The 24,998-nt window shown below is 37.8% G+C and overlaps 1 protein-coding gene and 1 long non-coding RNA gene across 3 annotated transcripts; both read left to right on the plus strand.

Moving 5' to 3' along the window:
• The first annotated feature begins 16,791 nt into the window (after positions 1-16,791).
• On the plus strand, positions 16,792-21,632 carry LOC149812045 (nudix hydrolase 17, mitochondrial-like). Of its 2 annotated transcripts, none has more exons than XM_089993330.1 (5): positions 16,792-16,948; positions 18,735-18,846; positions 19,022-19,105; positions 21,096-21,227; positions 21,436-21,632. In XM_089993330.1, exons 1-5 carry the CDS (start codon positions 16,878-16,880, stop codon positions 21,514-21,516), a joined length of 480 nt encoding a protein of 159 aa, XP_089849456.1. In that variant the 5' UTR covers positions 16,792-16,877; the 3' UTR covers positions 21,517-21,632. The 2 variants fall into 2 exon arrangements, with proteins under 2 accessions (XP_089849456.1, XP_089849455.1); XM_089993329.1 differs by having other exon boundaries at positions 16,794-16,948; positions 21,315-21,632.
• LOC149812046 (uncharacterized) lies at positions 19,112-19,552 on the plus strand. Its single transcript, XR_016428557.1, has 2 exons — positions 19,112-19,345; positions 19,440-19,552. It is a non-coding gene; the product is annotated as an uncharacterized LOC149812046 (long non-coding RNA).
• Positions 21,633-24,998: the final 3,366 nt, after the last annotated feature.

Here is a 24,998-nt window from a genome sequence, read left to right on the forward strand (position 1 = left end):
ATCTTACTTTTCTTGAAACAAATCTTCTTTCTTGGAATTCATCAAAATAATAAATTGTTGCTAAATCAAGTACATAAGCATAATATAAAGCTCTGGCTGGTGCAATTTTTAAATTAACATGAGTGAGCTATCTTCTGCATGAATTACATGTTGAGCAAACAGAACCACCAGTTTTATGGTGTGATAATCTTGGGGCTACATAGTTAGCCGCTAATCTTGTTTCTCATGCTCGTATAAAGCACATTGAGATCCAAGCTTAATCTCACTTTTGGAAAGATGAGCTTACAGGAAAGTGTTGGTGTATCTAGATCCAAATCTAGATCTGAACCACACGCTGGGGATGTTGAGGATAAGTAACATGAAGGTTTAGTCAAGCAAAAACTCCTCCCACATGTTGGTAGTCTCTTCTCATAAAGAGTCATCTTGTATTATAGGTTTATCTTGAATTAAAAAGTCCTCATGTTTAAGAAATCTCGGTATGAATAGGTCACTTCTTCTAATCAATTACTATATAAAGAAACCTCCTCTCTCGGAAAAATATTTGAGTTAAGAAAGAGAGTTATTCGTGGATGTAGGCACACCCTTGCCGAACCATGTTAAAATCTTGTTCCCACTTATGTGTGTGTGATTATGGTTCTTCCTTTCCTCTCACGTTAAATCAAGTTTTAATAGGAAGATCTCCAGTAGACTTTGCCATAATGATGAGGACCTTCAATGGACAGACAAATAGTGCAAATGAAGCAAGACAGAGAGGCACTTGAATAGTCATGTGAGGGAGTGAGGGCATTTCAAATTTCAAACCAAACCTTTTCAAACATTGTGCAACGTTTGAATTTTTCTTAATGTGGTCATTCGATTATGGAGATGAACGATCATTATGACTATGTTTGATGGCTTATCCAAAATTGAATGGAATGAACAAACAAAAGAGACAGATCACAAGTTTCGTCTATTCTATAACAACTATACTCTATTCAACATTTGTTTCGATTGTGCACAGAAGTTGTGTTCCAAAGTTCAACATTTATCTTACGTTGTGCAAACAATATTGACATACATGAATAATGGGTCATATATCTTGGTTTTGGATCATTCCACTTGGTTTGTCCAGCTATATGAGTGTTTTAACATGTTTATTATGGATTTTAACTTTGGATATAGATCTCAAATTGGATATAAAAACTAAAAAAAAAATGTTTAAAAATTAGGTAATTTGAGAAAAAATAAAAATTTATATTTTTTGATATATAAATGCTTCAAAATGGATCAAAATACAAAAAAATCTTTAAATTTTGGGTAATTTTAGAAAAAATAAGAATTCATAATTTTTTATATACAAATGCAAAAGCCATAAATAAATTATAAAACCCTAAAATGCAAGAAAATAAATCATAAATAAACTAAAAACACTAAACTACAAGAAAAATAAACTATAAATAAGCCATAAAAACAATTAAACTATAAATAAACCCTAATAAAAGAAAATCAAACCACAATAAAAGAAAATCAAGGAAAAACAATTCTAATCAAATACAAAAAAAAACCTTAATCAAATTAACTATAAAAATCCCTATTTAAATTTTTTTGATTCAAAGCATTAATAAAAAAAGTCAAAGAAAAAAACCCTAATCAAATTAACTATAAAAACACCCCAAATTAAGAAATTTGATTCAAAGACTTAATCAAACAAAAAAACTAATCAAATAAAAGAAAAGTCGTAATCAAATTATATATCAAAAGCCCTAATTAAAGATATTTGATTCAAAGACCTGATAAAAAATCAAAGAAAAACCCTAATCAAACTAAATATAAAAGCCCTAATTAAAAAAATTGATTCAAAGCCCTAATAAAAAAATATTTAGATCCCTAACCAAATCTCTAATCAGAGAGAGAGAGAGAGAGAGGAGAAGAAGGATGAGAGAAAGAGACCTGGGTTTCATCGATGGTGGCCTCGTCGCCCGGCCACTGCATAGGGGTGAGAGTGAGAAGAAGGGGAAGAAAGAAAAGAGAGAGAGAGAGAGAGAGACCCTCCCGTCCGTCCAGTTTTTTTAGTCCTTCCCCTCATCCTGTTCTCAACGTAATAGAGGGTGGAACGGTTAGATCAACAAAATAAAAACACAGCGAATGACATTCCATGTGTCTGCCATGTCCATCGTTTGTTAGATCCCCTGTTCTCAATGGCTGCATCTTCCGAAATCGGGTGTGGGATGGGGATCAAAAAAGCCCTACGAGAATGGCTGAACCAATCTAATACATTTCTCATAAATATATAGTCACTAGAATACGAGAAATACCATGTGAATTGGGTATTTTCAAGCATTGCTAACACTTCTTTTGCAAATCCAACCATATAGATGTGTTCGGTAACGTGAATTTGCTCAAAATCAATTGCTGGATCGTGTACTTTCAATGAAAAATATGATGTTTGGATGCTTGAATATTCATGAAGATCATGAGCCCCTGATTTTAAAGCCTTAAAAAATCTTGTTTATGCATCATAATTAGATTATTGAAGAGCCGGTCCTTATAAAAGCAAACATGTAAATCACATCTGTATAGTCAAATTCAAGAGAAAAGAACAAAAATTCCATGAAAATCATGGTTCACATTGGTAGTTAACATATTTTCAGTTCTCATAACTATATATATATATATATATATATATATATATATATATATATATATATATATATATAATTTGCTATATAGTCGATTGTAGATGCAACTGACTTAGCAAAGTCGTGCCCCCCTTTATTTGGATTTCTTCTCACATCTAACATCATAGATGTGATTTACATGTTTTATTTAGTGAGAATCAACTTTTTTCTGACCATCCAAAATTCAATTGCTATAAATTTATTGATTTTTTTCTTAGTCATAAAGATATTCATTTTCCTCAAAAAAAAATGTCATATAAGAGTTGATTCCTATTAAATCGTGCATGTTGAACACATGTATGAGGTTAGATTGTGTCAAAAAACTTACATCGTGAGATTCCAACTGGATTTTAAGTACTGTCAATTGTAGCAAATATAAATCCTACACCCACACATATATAGTCACTAGAATATAAGAACTATCAATATGAGAACTGGACATTTCCAACCGTCTTTTTTAGCAAATCCAACCATGTAGATGCATTCAGCATGGTGAATTTGTTAGGAATCGACTTGGTATTTTCGATAAAAAAAGAATATAGTTTTTGGATGCTTCAATATTTATAAAGATTGTGAGCTGTTGATTTTAAAACCTTAAAAAAACTTGTTTATAAATCATAATAGGATGATTAAAGAGCTGATCTTTATAAAGCCAAGTATGTAGATCGCATCCCTATGGTTAGATTTAAGAGAAAAGAATAAAAATTTCATAAATACAAGAGAGAGAGAGAGTATTTGCTACACTCGTCGGTAAGAAACCCCTTGTTTAGTTGGAATTCACACGAGGAAGTTCAAATCTGACTCATGAATGTGTATGGCATGATCAAAATAGTAGGAATCGGCCGTTTGATTGTATTTTTTTTTTTTTTTGCAGTAAAAATATGATTTCTAGAGGTTGAAAATTTATTGCAAAGTCGGCCGCTGATTTTTCAACTCATAGAAAATCTGACATTCACGTTGAAATTACATAAAAGAAGGGCTGGTCACAGCTAAACCAAACATGTTGATTATATCTGGAAGGTCAAATTCGCAAAACATATATAGAAATGACCATCTCTTGTAATAGGAAATCATTGACGCAAGGTTCCAAGAAGCGCACTTTTGATTTGATACTTCTTCTAAAGAGAGGATAACATGGGGGAACTTACTTTCTATTAGTGTAAAGCAATATTAATTATTAAAACCGGCCTCAATCAGCCCAGCCCATGCAAATCATTCGAAATTCAGCTATACCATCACATTGCAATAGCAAGTTGATTCTAGGGATGGCAGTGGACCAGGGGGAAACGGGCCCCGCCCTGCATCGCTCTATTTGGATCGGGGATGGAGGTTAAAATCAAAACCCGTGTGGGGATGGAGGCGAGGATAGACATACGGTTTTTCCGTCCTGATCCTCGCCTTGCCCCATCCCGTCCAGAAAACGGGGCCCCGTTTTGCCTTGGCCCATTTGCACTAGGGATGAAGATCATGAAACGGGGATGAAAGTTAAAATCCAAACCCGTGGGGGGATGGAGATCCGGATTTTGAGATGGGGCAGACACTACAACAGAGCAGTAGATTAGCGACGACCACCTTTCGTCGCTAATCCGTCGCTAATCCGTCGCTAACCATGTTAGCGACGGATTAGCGACAACGCGGCGACAGTATGCTTACGTCGCGAATATTTCGACGCTAACTGGCGACGGAATTATTCCGTCGCCAAGTCCGTCGCTAATTGCGACGGAATAACGAGCGCTATATTCCGTCGCCAATCCGCCGGTACTAAACGGCGACCACGGCGTGGCGACGGATTTAATTCCGTCGCTAAGCCGTCGCTAGATTAATATGAATAGCGACGGAATCATCCGTCGCTAATCCGTCGCAAAAACGAAAAAAAATCAAAAAAAAATTATTTAAAAATTAATTACGGAGAACTGTACAATTTATATTTCCTGTACAATTTATATTTCCTGTAAATAAAAAACAAACCACACAAAAAAATTCATATAACAAGTATCTATAATAATTAATCGTTCCACCTTAAAACTAAGAAGTTTAATTATTTACAATTCAACAATTACAATTAGGAAAAATAAAAAAAATAGAACTTCTTCAACACAGTCCTCTAATCATCGCCAAGATTTTGTGCGTCTTCTTGTTCATTGTCTTTATCTGTCCCTTCAGCTCCACTACCCTGATTATCGCTAGCAGCCTACACAAGAAAAGAACAGTCAGTATTGATAAACAAAATATAATGAAATAAATTACACACTATATGTGATTCTATCATGTGCTCATGTGTGATCTAAGGCAATAAAAAAACTCTATATGTGATTATATCATGCTCATATGTGTGCTAAGGCAGTCAAAAAATTGAATATGTGATTATAGCATGTTCATATGTGTTCTAAGGCATATAAAAAAACTCTATATGTGATTCTACCATGCTCAGATGTGCTTTAAGGCAAGCAAAAAACTATATATGTGATTCGATCATGCTCGTATGTGTGCTAAGGCAGTAAAAAAATTGAATATGTGAATATAGCATGCTCATATGTGCTCTAAGGCAGGCAAAGCCAAAAATTTTATATGTGATTCTATCATAAATGATATATAACATGTTCATATGTGTTCTAAGGCAGTTAAAAAACTCTATATGTTATTATAGCATGTTCATATGTGTGCTAAGGCAGTCAAAAAACAGAATATGTGATTATAATATGCTCATATGTGTTCTTAGGCAGTAAAAAAACTGAATATGTGATTATAGCATGCTTATGTGTTCTAATGCAATCAAAAAAACTTTATATGTGATTCTATCATGCTCATATGTGCTCTAAGACAGACAAAAAGTTAAATATATATATATGTGATTCTATCATGCTCATATGTGTGCTAAGGCAGTAAAAAAATTGAATATGTGATTATAGCATGTTCATATGTGTTCTAAGGCATCTAGAAAAACTCTATATGTGATTCTACCATGCTCAGATGTGCTTTAAGATAGTCAAAAAAACTATATATGTGATTATACCTGAGAGGGACCTGGAATCGAAGATCCCCTATCCTGAACAGCGGCCTTGATCTCATTTCGGAGAAAGGGGGCGACGGTGTATTGGAAGTAGTTATTCAGTGATTCATTAATGATCTCGCGTACATCATCACCGGAAAGAATAGTCGGCTGCTTGGAGCTTATGTCGGCGCAAGAAGTTGGTGAGCCGTAACTGGAAGAACCAATAACTGGTGAAGTGTTCATATTACTCCCAAACCCGAACACGCGACCTTTTTTGGGTTCACCTGCTGCAGTCACCCATGCTGTAGGATCAAATGATGGATGCTGAGTAGCGTCTTCACCATATCGCTCTACCATTTGTTGCTCATATGCCTCCTACAAAATAATGTTTAAAGTATTCATTAATAATTAATGATAACATTATGATGACTTGCATATATATTGCAATGATTATTAATAGAATTAATACATACCGTTGTCGTTCTCGCCTTCTCTGATACGAAGACTCCCGTGGTCTTCCGTTTATGTGTTTCTACAAACACATCCTTATATGGTACACTGCCTCCTTTTTCTGCTTCCTGCGAAGTTAAATGACAAAAGATTTAGTACACAAATTTGCAACTATACTTATAAAATTAATATTATATATTGATGAGTTATCATTTTCTTTAGGTGGCTCCCAAATGTCTTAGATCCACCTGTGTGTAGATGGGCTTCGGGCATCTTCGATCGATTTTGTGAAGCCTTCGCAGAGCGATTTTTAAATGCATCTCCCGCCCACATATCGCACATTTCATCCCAGTAATCTCTCCTGATAGTAATAGGACCATGGCCCTTCCACAGTAATGGATCATCTACTACGCCAGATGCTTTTTTTGCTGCAGTCTTCATAGTGTGCAGCATGTCTGCAAATCGATTGGCAGCCACCTTCTGTCACACCTTCCTTGCATCATTTTCTTCCACCGTAGTTGCAAAGCGATTCGAAGCCTACAAATATTTTCAGAAAGTTAGTAGACATTGCTTAAATAAATTAAATATGAAACACATTAACTATGAGGAACAACTATATACCATGAATGAGGACCACAATCTGTCTAATACCTCCTTTGGGTACTCTTTCCATTGAGCAACTGGTCCTGGTAGATGTTGAAGAAGTGAATTCCTAATCTCCCGTACTACTTCTTGTGGCTCAAACCTCGTGCTACACATGAATTGTTACACAGTAAATATCAATATAAAATATTTAAAAGATATGCAATAATTGAAAACAAAATACTTACGGTCGATTATCGATATACACTATTCGAATGAGTCTTCTTGTGCCAGCCTGTGAAGACCCTGTTTCCTGTGTTGGCTGTTGACTTGTGCGATCAACTGGTATAGGTGGGTCGTATACAGGCGCAACATCATCTGTAAAAAAATACACACCAAGTTCTCAGAATGTGCATTTGAACTAATCAAGCATCTAATTAGTTATATGATATACCTATCACAGGAGCCCGTGAAGATGAAGGTTGAGCCTGGCTACTACTGGATGAGCGACCACTATAACCTCCACGAACCATATTCTAACAAATAACATATGTCATACAATACATTCAAATAATTCACATCAAGTATTACAATGCATTCAAGTCATTCACATCAAGCATTGCAATGCATTCAAATAATTCAAATCATTGACATCAAGTATTGCACTAATTCAAATCATTCGTTAATTGCATAAATTATAATACATTCAGATAAATTACAATGCATTCGAATCATTCGTATCAAGTATTACAATACATTGAAATAAAATTTTTAATCATTCACACCAAGTATTGCAATACAACTCACATCAAGTATTACAATGCATTTAAATAGAGGTTTGTAGTATAAGATTTTTTTCACTAGCTTGAGAATTCTTCCTCGTCACTAGTTTGACTTTCTTCTTCTTCTTCTTCTTCTTCTTCTTCTTCTTCTTCTTCTTCTTCTTCTTCTTCATTGTTTGCCCATCCACTTGGTACATCATTTGGATCACATTCCTCTATGAATGTTTCATCAGCCAATGGAGATATGACATGCATATCATGCGCAACATCGTGACCATAAGCGAAGTCACAGACATCATCTGATTGATAGTAATCACTGTCTTCAGCTAACTCATCTTCTTGTAACTGATCATACTCGGGGTATAGTTTGGATTTCACCTTGCAAACTGCCCACCATTCATTTCTATCTGACTTTTTTATACTCGGATATGAAGTATAATAAACTTGTTGAGCTTGCGAGGCTAATATGAATGGTTCATATGTTCCAAACCTGGATTTATGATTCACCTCCACAATGCCTGAAGCTTTGTCGAGTCTTGTTGCAGTTGGATCAAACCAATGACACTTGAATACCGTAACCCTGTTATTCATGCCTAAGTAAGTCAACTCCATTATTTCCTCTATAACACCGTAGTAATCATGTTCATTTTCACCGTAGCTGCTACCCTTGACACACACGCCACTATTTATCGTTGATTTGTTTATACCGTAGTCTTTTGTATGGAATCGATAACCATTTACGATATACCCGTTGTAGCATTGCACAACTTTGGTCGGACCATTTTCTAAATCACATATTCCTTGATCTTTAACATCACCATGGCGAACCTACGCACAGACATAAACAATTATTGTGATCACGATCAATTAAGTAACTTAGTGTTGTTTATAAGTACAAAATTTATGTTAGCTTCTTTACCAACTGTTTCAACCACTCCACAAACTTAGTTTCACATTCTTTTTGTACTTCTGCATTAGTGAGATGTGAAACTTTGCTTTGCAACTCCAGATCAAATCGTCTGCAAACCACAAATACTTATATTACCGAGCCATGTATCCACATATAGAACATAAAAGGATTTATAATTGAGTTGCATATACATATACTTACTCGATGTATGGGTCGATCGCTGAACAATTAAAAAGAATATAGATGTGTGCTGCATCTTGCTCTCGATCTGTCAATAGCCTTGATCGGCAACTACCAAATGCATGCCCAAGTCGTTGAAATATCGACAGCTTGTCAGCTACAGTTACTTGTTCTCCATCATCGTTACGGGGCGGGCATGTGTAACGTGTTGAAATATGAGGTTCGAAGTACATAGATGAGAAATTTGAAATCTCTTCTAAAGTGTACGCCTCACAAATAGAGCCTTCTACTCTTGCTTTATTACGAACCTTTTTTTTTAGGTCGAACATGCATCTGACAAGAATATACATTTCAAATTTTAAATATCTGTCATTAAAGAGACAAATATAAAAAAACATATACCTTTCAAATGGGTACATCCATCGATATTGCACAGGGCCACCAACCCTTAGTTCATATGGCAGATGTATGATCAAATGTTCCATAACATCGAAAAATGCTGGCGTAAATATCTTTTCTAACAGACAAACAGTGGTGATGACAGAGTCCTCGAGATTCTTTACATCTGATACAATGACCTCCGATGCGCACAATGTTCTGAAAAATCCGCTCAACTCAGACAATACCCCCCATATAGGTTTGTCTAACATATCATGGAATGCTAGGGGTATCAATCGTTGCATAAAGATATGACAATCATGGCTCTTCAACCCATATAACTGTCCATCGTCAATCTTCACAGCCCGAGCAATGTTAGAGACATATCCATCTGGAAATCTCAGTTGTCTCAACCATTGACATACATGTTTTATTTGATCAGGTCCGAGCACGTACTTTGCCTTTGGTTTCAGTACTTTGCCATTATACTCTTTGAGTTCCAATTCTGGTCTTTTACATATTAATTTTAAATCCATACGGGCCTTCGGATTATCCTTCGTTTTTCCTTTAATATTCATTACTGTATTGAACACATTATCAAACACATTTTTCTCTACATGCATCACATCCAAATTATGTCGTATCAATAGGGTCGGCCAATACGGTAGTTCCCAAAAAATAGATTTTTTCGTCCAATTGTGTTCCTTCCCAAATCCACGGAAGGGTGTAGGACTGCGGGCATCTGTTAATACATTTGGAAAGTATCGCAATCTTCTTAAAATCTCTATGCCAGACAATCTTGAGGATGGACCTTCCATTTCAGTTGTGCCTGCTGTAAATGCATTCTTTTGACGTCGGAACGGATGATCGCTGGGTAGAAATCGACGATGGCAATCAAACCAGCAAGGCTTCCTTCCATGCCTCAATCTAAAAGCTTTGGAATCCTCCATGCAGTACGGACAAGCCAACCTCCCATGTGTGCTCCAACCAGATAACATACCATATGCAGGGAAGTCACTGATTGTCCATAGAACAGCGGCCTTCATGTTGAAATTTTGTTTTTTGTGGGCATCATACGTGGTAACACCGTCATCCCACAGTACTTTTAATTCATCAATCAATGGCCTTAGATATACATCAAGATTTTGGCCAGGTGAGGTCGGACCAGGGATCAACAGAGACAAGAAAAGATTTGGATGTTTCATACACAAGCTTGGTGGAAGGTTGTATGGAGTTACAAATACTGGCCAGCATGAGTATGGAGTTGATCTACCCCCAAATGGATTAAATCCATCTGTACATAGACCGAGTCTAACATTTCGCACTTCCATTGCGAAGTTCTGATGAGTACGATCAAAGTGCTTCCAAGCTTCAGCGTCAACAGGATGCGTGATCTTGTTTTCATCGTGTCGAACTTTATTTGCATGCCATCTCATGTGTTTAGCTGTCTTTGAAGACATATACAATCGCTGCAATCTAGGAGTGATAGGAAAGTAGCGGAGCGACTTGTATGAAACTTCCTTTGATCTCGTGCTACCATTGCCTCTTGTCTTTGGCTTGAACCGAGGATGCCCACATGACGGGCATGATATGTCATTTTCCTGCTCCTTGAAATACAACATGCAGTGATTTGGACAAGCATCAATCTTTTTGTAACCCATACCTAGAGCGTTGACCATAACTTTCGCACGATAGAAATTTTGTGGCAATTTCTCATCTTTAGGCAACATACTCTTCACAATCATGCACAAACGGTCAAAACATGATTGACTCAAATTATACTCGGACTTCAAATTCATTAGTTGAAGAACTGCAGACAAGATAGTGTGACTCTCACAACCGTTCCAAAGTGGCTCATCAGCATCTTTAAGTAAATCATAAAATCTACTAGCTGCATCGTTTGGTGATTCTTCATCTACGACAGTTCATACATCACTAGAACTCATAGCAGAACCCAGTTCTGTTCCTGCAGCATCAAATATCAAATTCGTATATGGATTATCGTGCACCACATTCACCCGTGCATCAAAATCGTTTCTAAATTCTTCTCCATGAAACGCCCAGTTCTGATAATCACTCACAAAACCCTTCCTGTATAGGTGATGTCTAACGCCATGAGGTTCTACAAATCGATTATTCTTACAAATCTTGCAGGGACACCTAATCCGACCTGTGGGATCTACCGTACTGACACTCGCCGTTGCAAATTCAATAAAACTATCGACACCATCCATATATTCATGCGATAACTCATTGTCCACTATCCTACGGTACATCCATTCACGGTTTGCAGTCATTCTGTCGTATGATGTTACGAATAGTATCCTAACGAATTAAGAAAAAAACAATCAGAATGCGACGATGAAGAAAATATCAAATTTATCATGCAATATACTATGTCAAAAAATAACAAGAATTTTGATGCATGCATTGATAACTTAATATTTTCATGTGCAAACTATTAATGACATGATACAATCATTTGAAGCATGCTTTTATTATAAAATTTCACATGAAAGTCAAAATCAAATTGAAAGTAACTACATGCAAGCATGGATACAATTACATCAAACATTGCAATACATCATAATCATTCATATCAAATAAATGGCAAACATGTACCTGCAGCAAACACACTTCAATATCTCACTAACTACTACCATGCTTAGCATGGACTCCGTACTCCAAAAATAAGAACACTTCCATATTTCTACATTAAAATCATGCTCAGCATGATCTCCGAACTCCAACAAAGCAGTCCTAGATATCAACAACTAAGTGAGTGTGTGAACAATAAAGTGCTGCATTCAATAAATTAAATAACATGTGATACGTTTGCATCACTTACTCACCACGGGTATTTACCCGATTTGCATTGTTTTTGTCATTTACTTACCACAGGTGGCCGAGCACGAGTTGGTTCCGTTGAAAAATCTGCACAAAAACAAAACAAATTAAGTAACAAACTAACTAATCATGAAACAAGATGAAACACTAACTAAAAAAATCGGGTATTTCTCTCAAGGTACGGGCATTTTCTTATGTGAAACGTTTGAGAAATCGGGTAGAGGTAGGATTTCCATGCATGTTTTGATGGAAATCCATGGCGAATCAGTGGATCTACGAATCCACTATGTTATATTGATATTTTTCCTTGTTTTTCATTTTTTTTTTCAAAAAGAAATCCATGGCACGATCGATGTGGTATGGGTGTCGGCTGACAGACCAGCCGAAGTCAAGCCGTGAACCCTCGTTGTTGGCCCAGCCGAGTGATCGGCTGGGTATGATCCCTTTATTTCAAAAAAAAAAATCTTTTTATTCACGTTGGTGGCTGTTGGCTGGCTGGCAGCCAGCCGAGTAGCACTCGGCTGACTGCCAGCATGCTGGCAGGTGCGCCAGGCCCAGCACCCAGTCGGCTGGGTGCTAGGCGAGCCTATGACAGGGCCATAGCCGGCCCAGCCGACAAAAATTCTTTTCAAAACAGGGAAGGGGGTTAAACCCCCTGCCGGAAAGGCAGTTCCGGCATGGGGGGTTGACCCCCTGCCGTGCCTTTACGGCAGGGGGGTCGACCCCCCATGCGTTTCCGGCAGGGGGTCGACCCCCCATGCGTTTCCGGCAGGGGGTCGACCCCCCATGCCTTTCCGACAGGGGGTCGACCCCCCTTGCCGGAAACGCAGGGGGTCGACCCCCCCTGCCGGAAAGCACGGCAGGGGGTTAAACCCCCTCCGTTTCCGGCAGGGAAGGGGCGTACCCCCTGCGTTTAGAAGAAGAAGAAGAAGAAGAAGAACCTGCGCTTCGCCGGACGGTGGCGGGAGGTTGACGGGGAGCGGCAGTTGGCGAGCGCCGGCTGGCGAGCGGTGGACGGGGAGCGGCGGCTGGCGAGCGGCGGTGGCCGGACGGTGGCGAGGGCCGACGGGCGGCGGGAGGGTGCAGTACAGCGAAACAGGGAAAAGAGAAAGAGGGATGGGATTAGGGATTTACGCGACATTTAGCGACGGCTTAGCGACGGAAAAATTCCGTCGCGAAGCCGTCGCGAAACCCAAATACCAAAAAAGCGACAGAATATATTTTGTCGCTACTCCATCGCTAATTAGCGACGGAGTAGCGACGACAGAGTTCCCTCTCTAAATCCGTCGCTAAAATGGTGTTCTTGTAATCAAAAGTAGCGACAAAAACATGCAGTCGCTAATCCGTCGCTAAGTAGCGACAGATTAGCGATAAAAGTCGTTTCCTCGCTAATCCGTCGCAAATTAGCGACAGATTCTATCTCTAGCTAATCTGTCGCTAAGTAGCGACGGGAAAAATCCGTCGCTAATTTCCGTCGCTAATTAACAATTTTCTTGTAGTGAGAGGTGAAGACCTTATCCCCAGCCCTGGGCCGGTCAACTACTAACCCTAGTTGATTTGAAATTCATTTTTTACTAAACAAAATTTGTCAATCACGTTTGCAATATCTGATAAAAAAGAAAAAGAAAACTGAAAAACCAAATGACAAATGACAAAAGCTCGTTTTCGATAATGTATCAATATTGTCAGTATCTGCCTTATCTACAGAAAATCGATACGATACGATACTAACTTGAATCGGCTATTTTTTAATAAAAATAAAAAATGCTTTAATTTTTTTTAATTATTATAATACTATTTTAATGATTTTAATACCTGTTACGTTCTGATTGACACAAAATATTTTTTAATTACCGATGCTGACAACATTGGAACGTATGGTTGATAACACTGCCACTGTTGTGATATAATCAACAACAACGTGTCATATGACCTTGAGAAATCGGAAGCTTCGTAACAGTGAAAAGGCGATTTTTGTTTTTCTGTGGGCGCTCTGGCCTCCCGTTTCTAATGGCAAGGATTGGTTGACCCACCACACCATCAGGATCGAACTCGGGCAATCTGAATGGTGATGGGGATGACTTTACAAGCCTATTGACTTGGTCTGCATGAACAATTAAACCATTGGGCTATGACTATGCATTTAAAAAGAAAAAAAAAAAGTCAAATTTTTTTTTTTATGACGAAGTAAAACCCTCGCCGACAAGCAGGTCACTGAATGGGGCCCGTGTCCCTGCAAAGCTAAAAAAAAATAATGACTGATATGAAAATCTTTTTAAACTCCACCAGAAAAAACATGTTGGTGACCAGCCGTTAACTAAGCAGGCTAAATTCGGTGACCAACAACGTTTAGGGTTAGGCCGGCCAGCCAAAGGTAGTCTAAAAGAAATGTGGTGACCAACATGATCTTTTAAAAAATAAAATTATTTAATAAAAAACCATTTTAAAAAATATTTTAACTTAAAAAATAGTTTTTATTAAACTAAAATTGAAATATAATAAAATATTATTGACAAATATTAAAATAATGTCATGTATCGTATCACCAGGGACATGCAGACAAAATGGCGTGTCCATGTGACATGGCTCATTTGAGAGTGGATCGGGTCCAAGTGGCCTTGTATGGAAAAGCATCCAAGGATGCCATTCATTACCAAGATGAACGATACTTGCAAATACACCAAACAAAAGTTGCTAGAAACAATCTTGGCCATTCATTTGACAGCTGCCGATGCTGTTCATCTAGAAAATGATTGGCATTTGAAAGATGACCCATCTAGGTGGAGACCTATTAAGCAATTTGGTTCGGTACTCATCCCATGTTTCATCCCAATCGTCGTTAGGGATGGTAGTGTACCGAGTGAAAACTTGGATTCATCCGAACCCAATCCATTTGGGGCAGGGATGAAAGACATGAAATGGAGAATGAACCGGGGATGAAGGTGAAAATCAAAACCCTTACGGGGAATTGAGGTGAGGATGAACTTATTCTTTCTCATGACATGCCCTGCCTCATTGTTGATCCTCGTTAATGAAATTACTAATATACTTTTATTATATTATAAAATTATATATATATATATATATATTTCTAATCCTAAGTTCGTACTTCTTAACCTTAATTAAAAATGGGATCCCTTTCTCTTTCCTCTAACAACCTTGAAGAAATGTAAATCCTATACCGAGAGAAAATAAGGATCCGTCCGAACCCACCTCATTTGGAGCGGAGATGGAGGACATGAAACGGAGAATGGATCGAGGTGAATCAAAATTCACCATGAGAATGGACCGGGATTGAAGGTTAAAATTTTAAGACGGGGAGAGGGTGGAGAGCTTGTCCCCCTCACCCGCCCCAGTCCGTTGCCATCCCTAATCGTCATGTCATGCCTTTTCTTCTAGGATCTCATTGTTGCATATTGTTTTGATCAGACTCCATGGATGAATTGAGCATAGTCAATTTGATAGGAAGAACTTTTGGATCACGTTTTTTAATTGAATACTATGATTTTTTAATTAAAAAGTCAATTTTTTTATTTTACAGATCTCTAGTTTTGAATCGTCAAATACTGGCTATTCGAATACAATTGAGATCACATCAATGAGTCAGATTTAATTAAAACAACTTGCAAGAGCAAGATCGGATGTGAGCTATGACGATCGATAAGCGATGACACAAGTGATGAGTGGAACCCAAGTAAGAAATTAAGTTACCAGGTGTGGCGGTCTACATATACTAATTAACGGATCGAGTCATTCACCACATCAAAGCTGGACATCAATTTATAGAATAGAACAGTGAATAGGACGAGCCCACAAATAAAATCGACCAAGGAGCTGTCATGTGTTGTGACAAATATCGGTGACATTTTGAAAATATTGCCAAAAAAATTGCAATATATTATCTTACTATTTTAAACTTTAAAATCTCATGATATTTTCAAAATATCACATTTTCGACACCTACGATATTTACATTTTTATCACGGGATTTAAAATAAAAAAAAGAGACCCTTGCTTTACATTTATTTAAAATGCATTGAACAACATTTTTTTCAAGTGAATAAATTATCATTAAACTATCTTTTAATTCATCTCTCTCTCTCATTTAATATTAATAAAACTATCTCTCATCCACCAAAAGCATAAAACTAGTTTACCAACTAGGCAGCTTTGGAAAGTGTTGATAATAGAAAACTGTTTCCCAAAATATATTTGAAAATTAAATGCTTTAAATACACGGAGGCTCTGCTTGTTTAGCAGGAACTGTTAGCGCACGTCACCATGTGTTGGGACGTTGCAAGTTCAAAGCCTTATGGTATGTTACCTGCTTAACTGGTGGGGGTATGCCTAACCCAGCTTGCTTATTTTGAAGTTTAAAATGATTTTATTTAGAAGTTTTAATTTTTGGACAAGACCTTAAACTCATATCATACTCTTAAAATTTTATTCTACCCCATATTTATTAAATAATAATTAATTTACTTTTAACAAATATTTTCTCAAAAAGCTCAAGATAAATAATTTTGAAAATCTCACCAAGAAAATCTTGGCATAGCTTGCTGTTTCAAACTTTGTTTCAAACCTTTGTCACTGTGAATGGCAGGAGCGGTTAGTGCACGTCACCTTGGTGTTGGGACGTTGCAAGTTCGAACCCCAAATAGTATGGTTGTGTATAACTGGTAGGGGTCTGCCTAACCCCAGCTTTCTCTTTCCAGGAAAACGCCGTGAGGGTGATCACTGACGTGTAGGTCCGATCGTCATTCAGACGTGTAGAGGGAGGCGAAAAATACGAAGAAAGTGCCAACCGACACTTAGCCTCTTGTCAACAACCAGTAGATACGCGACACGTGTGATTGTCGCTGAGGCTTATACACTTTTCCAACGCGGTTATGCAAGGGCTTTAAAAGGGCGGTGGGGGCTTATCTGTTTTAAAGTGCTCTCCCCCCTTCCCCCCCCCCCCCATTCCGTCTATCTCGCTTGCTCTCGTTGCATTCACAAGCCCGCTTTTGCCTCTCTCTCTCTCTCTCATTTCTTAAGAAGGCTTCATCAACTTCTGATTCATATCTCTCTCATTTCTGAAGAAGGCTTGAGGAATTGCAATGATTCCGTTGGTTTCACGCACTGGGCGTCGCCATCAACGTTATTACAAGGGCGATCGTCTCGTTGCTGGGTCTCTCTCTCTCTCTCTCTCTCTCTCTCTCTCTCTCTCTCTCTCTCTCTCACAGTGGATGCACCCACTGTCGACTAATGCAAATGTTAGTTTGAATAGGGATAACAATAAAATTATCATACCAATGCATTTGAGGTGAGTAAAACCAACTCATCTCAAATGCATGGACTCCACTGCGAGACACCTTGGCTATGAACCATTAACATAGGCCAACACTTTGTCATCTAAAAAAAAAATGTGACGTTGAGAATGGAGTTGCGGGAAATATCTTGTGAATGCTGTTGAGGTGGTGTTGGGGGCTGCCAACTTCATTCACAATGCAGTGTCTTGGCAACACCACTGCGCCAGAGTTGGGATCAGGTAATATTTTCAATAGCCACCCCCACAAGTGAAGCGGGTTATATGTCCCCCCCCCAACAGGGCAGTTAGCTACATTTCATGTTTGGGGGGTCCCAAAGAGCACCACCTATGTAAGCATGTGCGTCTCGTATCTCCATGTTTGTCAGCATTAATTAGCATTGGAGTTTGATGCGATTGCAAAGACTTAAGTACCCTCTCCTCCATTGGCGCAAAAAAAAATGGCGATTCTAAAAAAAAAGTGGCTGTAAAGACTTAAGTGCTTCCGTATCACCAAAAAACCTTGGTGGTACAAAGATGCCCTTGAGAGAAGCCTAAAAGGACTCCCCATGTGGGGGCCCATACCACTATGATGAGGGTGGATATTGGAAAAATCACCATTGGTGGTGATTTTCAATATCACCTGATCCCAAACCACTGCTCCCAGGCAGTACAGAGAACAAGAGTACTCGGGAAAAAAAAGGCAATATGCCTACAATTCAAGGCTTCCAACGGAGCATCTTGTTAGATGCATCCTCATTGGTCAATCAATTATTGGAGAGGAAAACAAGTAATCTATAATGTCCCCAGAAAAAAGAAAAAAGGTCATTACACATTTTTGGTTCAATGTGTGTGTAGGTATGTTCTGGGGGTATATGAACACCGGTGCATTAAAGAAGTTTCCAAGCAATGACAGGGACTAAGACAAGAAGATTGGTGCCATCCGTTGGCGTTGGGTAGGTGTACCCATCACATGGAGTATGGGATAAGGTTTTTAATGGGCTATTATCCTATCCCTGCCCTGTGAGCCATTATGGTATGAACTTGGGTGGAAACTGCTATAAGGAAAAACACTGTCTGATTTTTTTGTTGGGTACCGCTGGGGTTCTATACCAAACTCGAGTTCATGGTGAAAATTGATCTAAGTTGGAAAAAAAGTAGGTTGGAGGTTATATTTCTCAATATGATCCTGCAACTCAATTATTTTATTTTTTAAATGTAGGCGTTGAATTTAGATTAAACAAGTGTTGTTGACGAAACCATTTTAATATATTAGAAGGAAATGACTACGGGTAGTGTGCCAAACAAGCTAGGGGAGCCAAAGTTGCCTCTAAGGTTCCTATCTAAAATCGAATTCATACACTGGTCTTGATTTTCACAAACGATGGTCTATATGTTGATCCACGATTGGTTACCCCACAGAAATAACCATCATTTATGTACACTGTACGGAAACCATGTATATTATTATTATTATTATTATTATTATGACTTATTTCTTACACTTTGTGAAAACTCCTATCTATTCTTTGTATGGGAGACAAAGTAGGCTTATTTGCAATTACTGGAACATCTCAGCAAGCTACTGATCATCGAAAACTGACTTTTCTTTTTCTTAGAAAACTGCAATATGAAAAATTTGCTGCTGATCTGCTGTTTACTATTTCAGATGCATTCCATACAGATATACCGCGAATGATCCTAACGAAAATGATGTCGAAAAGAAACTGGAAGTCCTTATTATCAGCTCGCAAAAAGGCAATGGAGTGCTGTTTCCAAAGGTACGCAACTTATAGTCATATCCATTGTTTCATTAGGAATAAGTTTGGTATACCAAGGTAAAATTCTCTAGATAAGAGACTGAGTTCTCTTATTATATAAAAGCCCACTAGTACAGTCAATTACATGAAATCGTGAACCAAAAATCTTGTGTCGTGACTGTGATTTTATTTGCAGGGAGGTTGGGAGACAGATGAATCACTTGGAGAGGCAGTTTGCAGGGAAGCATTAGAGGAAGCAGGAGTAAGAGGAGATATTGGGGTTAGTTATGCCTTCACTTTGGTCTCTTTGTGATTAACAATCTAAGCTGTGAAAATTTTGGATGCTTTAGCTTATCAGACCAGAAGCCATTGAGTTTTAGGCGATCTTGCACCCCGACAGGTACCCTAAATGTGTGGATCTAGATGAATATCCACAACTCATATGCATTATAAAATTGCTATATGCAAATCTGATCCCACTCAAACAATATCAGAATATCTGACTCTACCCATGCACTTGGTAACTTATTCTTACAAACATTTATTGATTAGTTTGGCTATTATTGGATAGTTGACTAAAGGTAGCATTTTCTTCTTTCATGTGATCACTTGAGCCCCATAAAATAAGGTGTATTAACTGTCCACCGAAGGCATATGAAACCATGGGTTTTCCTATGAAGCAATGTATTCTGTAAGAAAATTGGGATCATACCCTTCCCCCATGGAAGCACTTCTGCATGTAAGACAATCCTTGTGTCTTTGAGGCTTGTTTGATGACATGGTCAATTTCTTCTTCAAGGAGAAACTTTATTTTTTTGGTATTAATCAGTTGTAAATTCTCCCCTGCACGTTTCGGCTTTTTGAGGAGCCATTATCGGGGGAAAAAAATCCAAGCGACTTTTTCTCCACAGTAAATTTATCAGAACGGAGAAATTCACCATGTTGTGCGAGCAGTCGGCTTCCGTTTCATGTCCTTGAAATATACATGCCCTAACAAGGATACGAGTTTCTAAAACTTCTACCATAATAGCTTTATCATGAAAATCTATTTACACGAGGAAGGCATGAATGGACTTTCATGTGAGGGGAGGAAAGAGATGGGTTCCATACCTGCCAGTAGGGGTATCAACTGGTCGGGTTTGGTTCGGACCCATGTGGAACCAGACTTGGATCATATTTTTGGGTATGGTATCGAGTCCTGACCCAGGTCTAATCGGGTCTACTATAAGAGAAACCCTTCTCGGACCTGATAAAAACTACATGAACCACACCTGGACACCTGGACCATACCCTGTAAAATAATATTTTTTATCATTTTTACATTGAAAATTTGTGGATCTTAATCAAAACTCAGGTCGGCCCCGAGTCTGGTATAAAATTTCACAAACTATACTTCGGATCCATGTATTAATCCGACCTTCAGGTCTGGATCTGGGTCTTAATTGGGGTATTTACCCCCCACATAGAGCTTATACTGCGTTTGAATATTTTAAACAGCTTCACCACCTGGATGTCCCAGCGGCAAGCGTTCAGCGCATCAAACGCGCCCTCACATTTTTTTCAGGGCATATTGCCATGCTGATAAGAAAGTCCACACTATTACCACCACTAGTGAAACAAACACCGCAGCAATGGGGGAGGGAAACATCCACACTGCCAGGTAGGGGTGTCAACGGGTCAGGTTTACCCGGACCAAACCTTATAGGGTCTGGCTATGATTACGCCTTGTCCCGTGCAGAACTTGTACCCCGATTCAAACACGGCTTTAGTCTCCTTTCATCCCCTTTTTTTTTTTTTTGACAGAGAAAGCTGGGGTTAGGCAGACCCTACCAATTATACAACTATACTATTGGGATTCTAACCTGCAACACCTCAACACAAGGTGACGTGCACTAACTGCTCCTGCCAGACAAGCTGAGCACCCGTTGGTCTCCTTTCATCCCTCATTAACTAAGTTTTTTCTGTATCTCTCTCTCACGGATGGCATATGTTTGTCCCAAACTTTGAGAACTGAGCTAAAATAACCCAGGACTAGAAAGACCCAAAGAAGTAACTAAGCATATTTCCAAAGTTTCGTGGGGACTGACCTGGCTTAATGCTGGTCAGGCTACTCTTTCCCCAAGCCTCACAAAAAGCTTACAGGTCAAGTTTAGCCTAGCCCAGCATTGCCCAATGTATAGCCCCGTTCTACACAGAAAATGCTGGGCTCAAACCATTTGCTCGTTATAGGAGAGGCAAATTTTTTTACACGTACTCGTGAATTGTTGCAGGACTTCCTCGGAAAATGGATTTTTAAAAGCAAAAGTCACACAGACACATATCGCGTGGGATACATGTATCCCTTGCGTGTAACCGAGCAGCTGGATTCATGGCCGGAAAAAAATGTTCGCCAACGAAAATGGGTAAGTCTACAAGTTGGTTTGGAAATCAATAAGCTCTTGGATGTTCCAATAAGGCATTGCTCAATTACGTTTGGAAATGATTTGCAGGTAAGTGTTAGTGAAGCAAGAGTGTCTTGCCAGTATGTGTGGATGAGAGAAGCACTTGAACGACTAATATGGCATGAGAACAAATCAAGTGTATCTCATACTGATGATTTCACTATTGCAGCATGTTCACAGCATTCGACAGATGATTCATCCTCAAGTACCAACAATGATAGACCTTTGTAACAGTGTCGCCAAGGACTGACTTGCTCTTGTGCCCATTGTCACTTTGGCGCAATAAGGAAAGATTAACCTAATATGAGAAGGCTTCTGTTGTTTCTTGGAACATTTATATACAATAAGAAATGTGGCATTTCAAAATTTTACCTTTTTCTTTCTTCTTCATTTGTACTGATAAAGATAAAGATGAACCCCCCAAATTGAGGTCAGAATGTAAACAGTTGCAGTTCTTTTATTTGTATTCGTTTATGAGGATCGCTTTGCTGAATGGGAGAAATAACGAACAATCATGAAAATAAAGTGGGTCATTCAAACTATGAATTTAATGGGCTGCAGCCTGCATGTGATTTGTGTGGATCAAAAAACTCATACTATCCTAATGGAGGACCTTTCCACTTTCCTTGAAAAAAAAGGCAAAAAACTAAAAAAAAAAATTGTGTTTATTACATGGGAAAACCAGGATCAAGACATAAGATCTGCCATGTTGGAAAATCCTGCCAAGCTATGCTCACCACACCAGATGGTGTGAAACCCCAAGATCAATCAAAGTAAGACAAAAAGAACAAACACGAGACTTAACGTGCACATCCCTACACTACAAGGATGAGGGTCAATAGCATCAACTCTTTTAAGTTGAGAAAAAAACTTGCCGCTATTGTTCAAACAATAACGGTGAGAGTTTTGTCCATGCTAATTAATAGGTAATAGCGGCGACATAAATATCACATCGTTATTACTCTACTAAGGTCATGAATCTCGCCATTATTGCTTCATCAATAATGGCGAGCTAGACCAGGCTTTGCCCTTGTACACATCTCGCCGTTATAAACATATCTATAGCGATGACATCTAGATGTTCTCGTCAAAGACATATGTATAACAACGAGATTTTTTTAATCCTCCTCTCATCTCGGGTGGCACCGATGATGACCACCTCTCGATCCTCCTCCATGCTGGTATAGAACTAAGTTGTAACTTTGGATATGAATAGCCTTTTTTTTTTCAATGTTGGTATTAATGGAAGAGGATTGTTTTAAACTGTTCTCTAATACATTTAAGTGGCCAATGTACTTATATGGTGTACTATATATGGCTGTTTTTGTTCTTCTCATATTCTGTACGTTATATGACATGAGTGCAATGCAGCCCAACCAATGTTGTTTACAGTCATCTGTTCTGAAAGTTACAACTTAGTTCTTCCATGTTTGTTATAATTTACGTAAATGCGTCATGTTGATTGTTAAATCGGTTTAATTGCCTGGGAGTGAGTCAATTTGTTTGTAGCAGATAAGTATTTACTGGTTGCTCGAGTGTATGCCATATGGAGCTTGGTGCGACTGACTGAAAGTTGTTGTCAAGTTGATTTGTGTGGATTATGGGTACTAGAGTAATTCCATTTTGGTGACGATAGTGCCCAATTATGTGATGCCATTTGAGTATCTTAGACACAACTACACGCATTTTTGGAGAATCCATGATTTAGTGTAAATACAAAGGAGAAAGGGCCTCACTTGTAAACCAATTGTATAAAAGAGTTGTTTCATAAGCATTGCACCAACCTTGCTTGAGTTGGATTAGATCCTGATTGTAGTTTTGGTTCAGGACCTGGTGAAGGTTCTTCTATATAAATTCGTCAAATTTTATTTGTGCCTTCTGACCATGCAAAAAATTAGATTTTAAATTTGTTTATTTGTTTAAAAATTTTGTGCCTACGTGATTAAGTTTTGAAATTTTTTTTTTTTTTTGAAATGAATGCTTATGTGCTTATGTGATTAGGTTTTGAAATATATTTTTTGAAATAAATACTTATATGCCTATGTGATTAAGTTCTGAAATATATATATATAATGAATGCTTATGTATATGTGATTAGGTTTTGAAATAATTTTTTTGAAATGAATGTTTATATATGTGCCTATGTGATTAAGTTCTAAAAATTTATATTTTTAAATATTAGACTGTTTTTTATTTTTGGCATTTGTACTCACCTTTAGTATTGATCAAAGATTCTCCTATTGAATATAGTGGGGTCATCGTCTATGAATATGGATCAATCGTGGATACATATGCACAACATATGTTCTGAACCTTATACATATGGAATCAATAGATTCCTTGAAGCATCACGTGCTCATGTTGATTCCGCTGGTAGGATGCAATGCTCATCTTAGAGCTGCAAGAATAAAAAATATAAAGCTTTATTACTGATCAAACTACACTTGATTCAGCATGGTTCTACTATGAAATATATTCAGTCCCATGTGAGTATGATTCAAATCCACATAGATACATTGCATGTATATCATGATGAGAGCAAGGATATGATAGAAGTTTATCATCGGGTCAAAAAAATGTTAGATGACATTATTATGGGGACAACATTGAATCCAACTCCAGATGATAATGTCGAACACATGCTTTTTGAAGACTTAATAGGTGATGCTTGGAGTGATCTATATCTAGGTTGTACAAAGTTAACAAAACTAGATTTCATTCTTAAGTTGTTATATATCAAAACAATAAATATTTGGAGTAACAAATTGTTCAACATGTTGATTGATTTGTTGAAGGAGGTGTTTCTCTGATGAAAAAGATTGTCAAACTCTTACTATAACGTGAATAAATTCATGAATCGCATCAATTTTGATTACGTAAAGATAGATGCATGCGTGAATGACTGCATGCTTTTCTAAGAAGAGCATGAGAAAAACAAAATGTGCCTTAAGTGCAATGCTTCAAAATAGAAACCATATAAAAGCAAAGTAATGAAAGTTTCTCAAATGGTATTGCGATATTTTTTCGTAAAGCTGAGGTTGCAACACTTGTTTATGATAATAGAAACAATATCAAATATGAGGTAGCACAAGACCCGACATGCAAGCAATGAGAATATACTAATTCATCCATCAGACTTTGCAGTGTGAAAGGAGTTTGATAGATAATATATATCATTCACAACAGAACCTCGCAATGTTCATCTCGGCTTGGCAAGCAACAATTTTAATCCATTAATATGAGTCAATCATACAACATGTTACCCATAGTGTGATTGTCATATGATTTGCCTCCATAGATATATATGAAAGATCCTTTTATATAGCTTTTCTTACATATCCTTAAACCAAAGACACCTGAAAATGAAATAGATCTTTACATATAGTCGTTAATCAAAGATTTACAAGAGTTATGAGATGAAGGCATTAGCATGTACGACACATAAACTAACGAGATATTTCATATGTGAGCAGAGATAATATGGACTATCAATGATTTTTTAGCATATAACAACTTATTATGGTGGTCTATGAAGGAAAAGTATGTGTGTTTAGTTTGCAACATCGATACCGGGTCATATAGCTTGAAGTTCGACAAGAAGACATGTTATATGGCAGACCATCAATTCTTACGAGAAGATCACTTATGACATCGTTAAAAGAAAGAGTTCAACGGTAAAGTGAAGCTTAAAGAGCCAACAAGTGAATTATATAGAGGTGAACTGGAGGTACA

The sequence above is a fragment of the Nuphar pumila genome, chromosome 17 (assembly GCF_984573655.1).
Source record: "Nuphar pumila chromosome 17, dmNupPumi1.hap1.1, whole genome shotgun sequence".
Classification (NCBI taxonomy): Eukaryota; Viridiplantae; Streptophyta; class Magnoliopsida; order Nymphaeales; family Nymphaeaceae; genus Nuphar; species Nuphar pumila.

Excerpts from the sequence above, each read along its gene's own strand:
- LOC149812045 (XM_089993329.1), top strand. The coding sequence starts at position 16,878 with ATGATTCCGTTGGTTTCACGCACTGGGCGTCGCCATCAACGTTATTAC. Across the intron at positions 16,949-18,734 it reads GGCGATCGTCTCGTTGCTGG|ATGCATTCCATACAGATATA; the intron begins GTCTCTCTCTCT and ends TTACTATTTCAG. Across the intron at positions 19,106-21,095 it reads GAGTAAGAGGAGATATTGGG|GACTTCCTCGGAAAATGGAT; the intron begins GTTAGTTATGCC and ends GAATTGTTGCAG.